This window comes from Micropterus dolomieu, linkage group LG14, assembly GCF_021292245.1.
Source record: "Micropterus dolomieu isolate WLL.071019.BEF.003 ecotype Adirondacks linkage group LG14, ASM2129224v1, whole genome shotgun sequence".
Lineage (NCBI taxonomy): Eukaryota > Metazoa > Chordata > Actinopteri > Centrarchiformes > Centrarchidae > Micropterus > Micropterus dolomieu.
This window is the reverse complement of record NC_060163.1, coordinates 16,950,977-16,958,830: the sequence shown is the minus strand read 5'-3', so window position 1 is coordinate 16,958,830 and position 7,854 is coordinate 16,950,977. Positions and strand designations below refer to the sequence as shown.

Below are 7,854 nucleotides of genomic sequence, written 5' to 3'. Positions count from 1 at the left end.
CATTTGCCAGAGAACACCAAGATTGGCAAATTCGCCACTGGCGCCCTGTGCTCTTCACAGATGAAAGCAGGTTCACACTGAGTACATGTGACAGACGTGACAGAGTCTGGAGACGCCGTGGAGAACGTTCTGCTGCCTGCAACATCCTTCCAGCATGATCGGGTTGGCGGTGGGTCAGTAATGGTGTGGGGTGGCATTTCTTTGGGGGTCCGCACAGCCCTCCATGTGCTCGCCAGAGGTAGACTGACAGCCATTAGTTACCGATCCTCAGACCCCTTATGAGACCATATGCTGGTGCGGTTGGCCCTGGGTTCCTCCTAATGCAAGACAATGCTAGACCTCATGTGGCTGGAGTGTGTCAGCAGTTCCTGCAAGAGGAAGGCATTGATGCTATGGACTGGCCCGCCCGTTCCCCAGACCTGAATCCAATTGAGCACATCTGGGACATCATGTTTCGCTCCATCCACCAATGCCACGTTGCACCAGACTGTCCAGGAGTTGGCGGATGCTTTAGTCCAGGTCTGGGAGGAAATCCCTCAGGAGACCATCCGCTACCTCATCAGGAGCATACCCAGGCGTTGCAGGGAGGTCATACAGAAACGTGGAGGCCACACACACTACTGAGCCTCATTTTGACTTGTTTTAAGGTGTGGTTTAGTGTGGTTTTCCACTTTGATTTTGAGTGTGACTCCAAATCCAGACCTTCATGGGTTGATAAATTTGATTTCCATTGATAATTTTTGTGTGATTTTGTTGTCAGCACATTCAACTATGTAAAGAAAGGAGTATTTAATGAGATTATTTCATTCATTCAGATCTAGGATGTGTTATTTTAGTGTTCCCATTATTTTTTTGAGCAGTGTATTATTAAAGAATCTGTCTTCTGTCTCACTGTTTCTTTTTGAATTGTCACTTGTTAGAAACACAGATACCAATTTATCTGCAATTAGCTAATTTCTGTCGATAAAATCGGCATGCCCATTTATCGGTCGGGCTCTAATAGATACCAACCTTTTTGATGACATCGTTGAGGAAGATTATCTCGGTGAGCTTCATGGTGAGGTCGTCTTCATTGGTGCCTGACTTCAGGTCGCTGACCACAGAGGGTCGTATGCAGAGGGGAGGCACCAGGAGGCGGGTAAGAATGAGGTCTGCAGGTTTCCCTGCCTCAGGGTTCATCAGCAGCAGGGGAATGTCTTCTTGGGGAATCCTCTTGAACATGTTTAACACCACCAGAGGATTCAGGTTTTCCTTGGGAGGTAATGATAATCAAGGCAAAATGAGGCTAAACACAGGGTTGTACGGTGCTTCTATATAGGGCTAAATCTTTTAGATAATAAGACTTAATTCCATACCTTAATTTGAGGAATATAACTATCACCTTGTACAAAACCAATCAATTTGTTTTAAAAAATATCCATTTTCTTGAGGAAGGTGCATCTCAAAAATGTTCAACTGTGAGCGCCAGAACCAGACAAGAGATTAAAGACTCAGGAAACGTTTGCAAGTGTTTTGAGTAAACTAGCTGATTAGAGCTCTTCTCAAGTCGAAATTTCTGTATATTAAATTCTTTATCATTATATTTTTTGAGATATTAAAGTTTTTCGTGAGCTACAAGCCATAATAATCAAATAATACCAAGGTCTAACACCAAGCCCTAATGCTGTACCTATTTATCTTAGACAGGCTCATTACTTGACACACCAGCTGTACAGTATGAAAGAGTGTACAAAGTTCACCTGTGCTCTGGTCAGCAGAGGCTCCATCACTTTGTTGTGCTCTATGGCGATGTCAAAGGACTGTATGAATTCTGACACAAAAGGATCCACCACCTTCTTGGTTGTTTTATACTTCTCATGGATGATCTTGAGCAGGCCGCACTTTTTCACCGGTCCTGAGGAGTAACAGACACATGACTCAGTTTCTCCCACTTATTACATCAATATGGTCAGCACAAAAACACAGTTTCAAACATTAAATATCAGAAATGATATATGATGCATCTTTTCACCATTGAATGCGGAACAATTAAGACAAATTGTCCTTTTGCGGCATTTATCAGAGATCTTCTTCTTCAAGCCTCGTTTCTGGAGATAGGCCAGGTTGGGCCTTTTCAAGAAATCCATGAACTGCAGTTTCTCCTCTTTTGTCAGCATAATGCTTGAGCACGTCTTGCAAATCATCTGTAGAGGAGACATGACAAAAACATAAATTAAGATGTGAAATTATGGCTGCATTATTTTATGACATAAAAATATACAATATAATCGTAATTCCAGAAATTTACATTACACAGAAGTGGGGTAAAACAATCTTGATTTACATTATTGTATTGGTAATGTATACACATATTTACTTGTTTAAGAGGTTGAAAACATTGAGCTAAAGCATACACACACACAATTCTCAAAAGCAGTATATTCTACCTTTTTGATGCTCTAGTGACACCTAAAGGAAAATTATATTTCTGCTTGCTGCATTCCAACTGTATGCAAACCATCTGATATTGTTTTCCACAATTAGTGAGTCTCAAATTAATTAAGATATATACCATCACGTTATATGCTGTGTATTTGTAGTAACTGTTCAAGCATCCAACTTGCCTGTAAAATTCCTATGATGGCTTTGAAATAGCCAACATGAAAACACGGCAGCTCTAGATCCAAGTAGCCATAATGTCCCAAGCAATCTGCCAGATTCTTCCCACATGTCAAACAGGGTCTGTCTTTCTCACTGGTGCCCTGCAGGAAACATGAGAGCAGAGGCCCGAGCCTGTAGTATGAGGATGGATTACAGCTACATGATGTTATTTCATGTGTGAAATGGGTGACAGCATGTGATTTAGTTCCACAAGACTTAAACCTGTGTAGTTATGCCTGCATCAGTTTCATTACAGTGTATTGAAGTCTGACAGATATTGCACACTACTATTATCATGAGGACATCATCAGGACAACTCAATGAAACCACAATCCAGAGCACATCTGTATTGTGGTTTCCTCCCAAGTGTTTTCTTGCGTCACTGTAAACAAGAGTTAAAAAGTGTTTGTCCCTGTTGTACCATTCGGTGGTCCAACACTCCATAGGACAGCGGAGTGTGTTTGGTGTCTTGACTGTACAGATTCTTGCTGACCACCTGGATGTGGGCCTGCTGACGCATTTGTTCAGCAGATTTCATCCCAAAGCAGATGTGGCTTCTGTGAACAAGTACAAAGAGTAAGGCGAAGAAATTGACAGGGTTAATACCTCAAAATCAAAACAGCATGCTAACGTTAGTGTTGGCTTATCAGCAGCACTGCTTGACCAGACTAATTGCTTAGGGTGTACAAGAATTCCTCATGTGACACATTTTTCCACAGGCTTGTAAGCTGAGACGTGAACAGGAGTTAATTCTTTTTTAGAAGGTATTTTATTGAGTCTACACCTAGCTAACGTTACTATGCCGATATAATCAACAGAGTCATATTTGATACAAGTTAGTTTAACAAGAATTTCTCTTCATACTTAACGTTAGCTAACGTTAACTTGCGTGTCTGAACTGCAACTAAGTCAGTTAACGTTAATACCACTGAATTGTTTTGCAGTTTGGTAGGGCCAGTAACTTATATCCTCTTTAATATTACGGACTAGACAACTAATCAACATTAACGTTAACTTAGCCACATTGCAAACTAACTGACACTGGCTAACCGACGAGCTAACTAGCGGGCAGTGGTCCCCAGTCTACTAATCTTACTCACATTTTTTTGGCCACATCTGTCTCTCTGAACTGCTCCTTCACCATTTTGGCAGCTCTCCCTAAACAAATACCAACTGGACTAATTAAACTGTTATACTGTCTTCATTCCAGCAGGCTAACTTTGGCTTTAACCAGCACGCTGTCACTTTACTTTCCCATGTTGTGGAGATGCTAGCAACAAGCTACATGCAGTGTTGATAGCATGTGTGTGCAGCAGCGCTGCCTTCAGGGTTAATCGGTTATGTAGCTTTTTTACTCCCATGTGGCAAAAAGGTTGACATAGGGAGCATGGAGCACCGCAGTTTGATGTCTCGCCGATGTTAAGTGTTCATCTTTTACTAATGAAATATTTAGAACATTAAGTAAATGGCATGTGCGCATTTCTCCTCTAACTACAGCTGTGACGAAACGTATGTCTGAGAAATTTATATTTAAGTATAAACGAATAGTCATCAGTAATTGTTTTTTATTTTGTTGTGGGTTTTTTTTGCATTTTTAGACACTCCCCAGCGAACTGCTAAGCACACGAAAGCCCGTATTTATGACTGATCTTGTATATATTCCCGAGTTTACGAGAAGTACCTGAAAGCAGCACAAGCCTATGCCCAACAACAGCAAGGAAGAGAAGTCCCGGGAGCACGAGCACAATCAGGTTCAATTGAGTGCTGACACCTAGTGGCTAAATGTGTAATATTTCCAATGGGATTTTGTAAGTAAGGTGACTAATTTTCGTCTATGATACTGTACAACAAAAATAACTGAAATAATCCGAACTAAAAACATTTATGGGAAGTTAATTATGTATGTTTATTACCCTATCTTCCCCTAAACTTCCAGCTTTATTCCTCAGCAGGTCATTCTGTACTCTGTAATATTAGAATAAGTGCCCAGTAGTTGAAGTAAGTTCTCTTTAAATTCCTCCCAAATACCATTTTTTTGCGAAGTAATTTTCATACTGTAGCTACTCCATAATTTTAGAGTAGGTACCTGTTAGTTAAACAGTATTTAAGTTCTCAGATTGTCGTCCCCTTATTCCCTAACTTCACATTGTGTTACCTTGTACAAACTGTTCTGGTAAAGAAAAGACATAGTAACATCCTGCATTCTTGTCCTGAGGTGGCCAGTTGACCAGCAGAGTGCAGATGGATAAACTGTTCATTAAGAAATTTCCCAAGAAAATAACCCTAAAACCACAAAATGTTGTTTATCATTTTTTTCTTTGTGTATGAACAAATCATAGAACATGTTAGAGTTTTGAGCTTTTGACGGCGTGGAGTGTTGCCAAGATGCATAGCTGAAGAATGTATCATCCTTACTCACATTCACACAGTGAAGATGCCAGTGTAGTTATAATGGTCCAGTGTTGCCAAGGGACAGGGGAGGTATTCAATCTATTTGGATCACTGGTGTCAGAATAGAGCTGGGAGTTTGATTTGAAGTTGGTTGAAGTTTATTGTGAGGGTTGTGTTTATGCTTGAGGTGAGGATAAGGGAACGTATGTACTCTAGTAGAACAACATATGGATATGAATATCAGAATCAGAAATACTTTATTGATCCCCAAGGGGAAATTCCTTTGTTAAAATTGCTCAGCTTACATATAAAGATACTAAGGAAAAGAAATAACAATAGAAGTAAGAAATATATATACAACACGTGTAAATAGTAGTAGTGAATTAGATACAAATAGTAATAAATATATATGGATATGTTTGAGCATGTGTGTCTGTATGTGTGTTACCATACATTTGATATGCATATGTCCCTGTGCTTACATCTGCATCCATTTTATTCAGCTGCAAAGTGACGCTAATAATATTATGAGGATTATTGCCAAACGGATATCTCCTCCTTCAAAAACACTGTAGTACGATGGATCATATATTTGTCACATCTAAACTCCTGCCCCCAGATGGCACCAAATGCATTCCCAACAGCTGGAGCTGTAGATACAGAGGAGGTTCAGATACTGAACAAAACTGTTATACCTGTGTTGTTTGATGCATTAGCATGAAAGCGCTGATAGCAAATGATGACTTCCTGATGAGGATTTCCTCCTACAACACGCTTGTGCTGATTAATTGTTCTGTCAGCTTACCACCAACCACCAACAGTGAAAATTGCCTGGCTGAATCTGATCTTCCATTTGCTAATTCTGCTGCCACTTAAGATCTACAAAGGCCTCTAATTAAAGCTCTAATATAGCATTCAACATTGCGAGTGCTTTCTAACTCTCTCTCTGGAGGCAGCATATCCCCAAGGAGCTTGGTCTAGGGACACATACGTTAGGGATATACAGATCTATCAGTCTGTGTAAATATATGTAAACAGCATAAGGAATGATTTTCAAAAACACTTGAGGGGCTGCTGCTAACAATGTTTTTCAGCACGATGGGCTGTCCTCCCTTCAAGTGCCTCTTGAGCATATCTGTGTAGAAACTGTATCAAATACAGTGGGCTAATCGTCCAATCATGAGCAGAGGAATTGTAGAAGAATTAAATATCAGACAGCTCAGAGTGAAGAAAACTAGGTCTCTCCTGGGGATTCAGGGATTTGGTCACTCTCCCTGCTCAATACCGTTTTAGATTTACATTCAGAGAAATGCTCTCAGATGAATTGAAATTCCCCCTCACTCATACTGAAGCCCTGGGGGTATGTGATGGTCAGATCGTGTCGGTCATGGGGCTACCCCATGCCTTCATTTAAGCCAGCAGTAGTATTGGTCTTAGCATGCTAAGCTAACCTTAGCTGAGTATTAGCATAGGACGTTTAGCATTAGCATTACCTTTAGCATATGGGCTAGCATCAATGGACACCTGGCTTGTCATTTCATGTCATTTCATTTCAGTTAATTTAAGTACTAGTCGGAAGAGTTGAAATCATGGTTAGATAAATACAACACATACACAGTTCATTTCAAGTCATTTATTTTAGCTTATTGTATTTACCCAAGGTCATCCACATGTTTGTATGTTTTATTCACCTGTTCTCATCCTCAAGCAGGGATCTGGGCCGAAGGGGCAAACAGGAAGTGATGGAGTGTGGAGTCATTTATAGGGGGGAAGACCTGGAATAGTCCAAGTGTGAGCCAGTACAGAGGGGTGTACTGGAGTACCTTAAAGTTGCTGTTTTGAGAAGCTTTTGCTTAGCATGTAACAAATAATTTTATTTCTGGTTTTATAGTTGATGTGTTGTGTATTGATGTAGCCAGAGATGTTTTGGACTGTTGAGATAACATATTGGTGTTTAATTGATTTTCAATTAACTTTGGTTTGTCTTATAGGAGGGGCTTCTGGTATAAAGGAAGGAGGCAGAGGCTCCAGCACCTGGGGAAGAGCTCCATGTCCATGTCTCCTTCTTCCACCATGGGGCTAAACATTATAGTGCCCTTTGCCAATTTCTACAATATCTGGAGCTAGTTGCAGCAATCTCCAGATGATTCTTTTCAGTGAATTGCAGTGGTGGAAGAAGTATTCAGATTTTTGACTTATGTACTCATATACTCAGTTACAAGTAAAACTCCTACATTGACTACTAAGTATCTTCAAGGAAATGTACTTAAAGTATCAAAAGTATTCAATGCATAGAATTGGCCCCTGTCAGTATATGTAGTATACCTAATAATATCCTACATGTATGAATGTATACATAACATTATATAATATATTTTTAGATTATTAGACATGCACATATTTATTTTTGTGATTGAGATGAAACTCATTTAACTACCTTATAGTAGGCTGCAACTGATGATTATGTTTATTATGGATTCATCTGCAGGTTATTTTCTTGATCAATCCATTTATTTTGTATTATAGTGACAATTAAACAGAGCTGAAAGTGACACTTTCAAATGTCAGTTTACTGTAATTTAGGTGGCAAACTGTTACATTTGAGAAGCTGAAACTATGAAATGTTTCAGGCATTTTTTCTTGAGAAATGACAAACAATTAATCAATACAGTTGCTGATTAATTATTTGATTATTGATAAATCAACTCACTGATATGTAGACTAATCATTAAGGCTCAATTTTCTATGTACGGTTCGGTAGTTACATACAGTTTAAAATGCATCTTGTTTGAAAAGCATGTGTTTTATATGTAAAATCTTAAC

General features: G+C 39.5%; 1 protein-coding gene across 1 annotated transcript in view; it reads right to left on the bottom strand.

Moving 5' to 3' along the window:
* The window catches only part of polr3a (polymerase (RNA) III (DNA directed) polypeptide A), a 12,756-nt gene extending 8,786 nt beyond the window's left edge, over positions 1-3,970 (bottom strand). The window contains exons 1-6 of the mRNA XM_046069774.1: positions 3,741-3,970; positions 3,062-3,197; positions 2,604-2,741; positions 2,012-2,183; positions 1,740-1,894; positions 1,012-1,251 (exon numbers count right to left, since the gene is read on the bottom strand). Of these exons, the coding sequence (XP_045925730.1) occupies positions 1,012-1,251; positions 1,740-1,894; positions 2,012-2,183; positions 2,604-2,741; positions 3,062-3,197; positions 3,741-3,784 (885 nt within the window). The 5' untranslated portion in view covers positions 3,785-3,970. The remainder of the gene's footprint in view (positions 1-1,011; positions 1,252-1,739; positions 1,895-2,011; positions 2,184-2,603; positions 2,742-3,061; positions 3,198-3,740) is intronic.
* Positions 3,971-7,854: the final 3,884 nt, after the last annotated feature.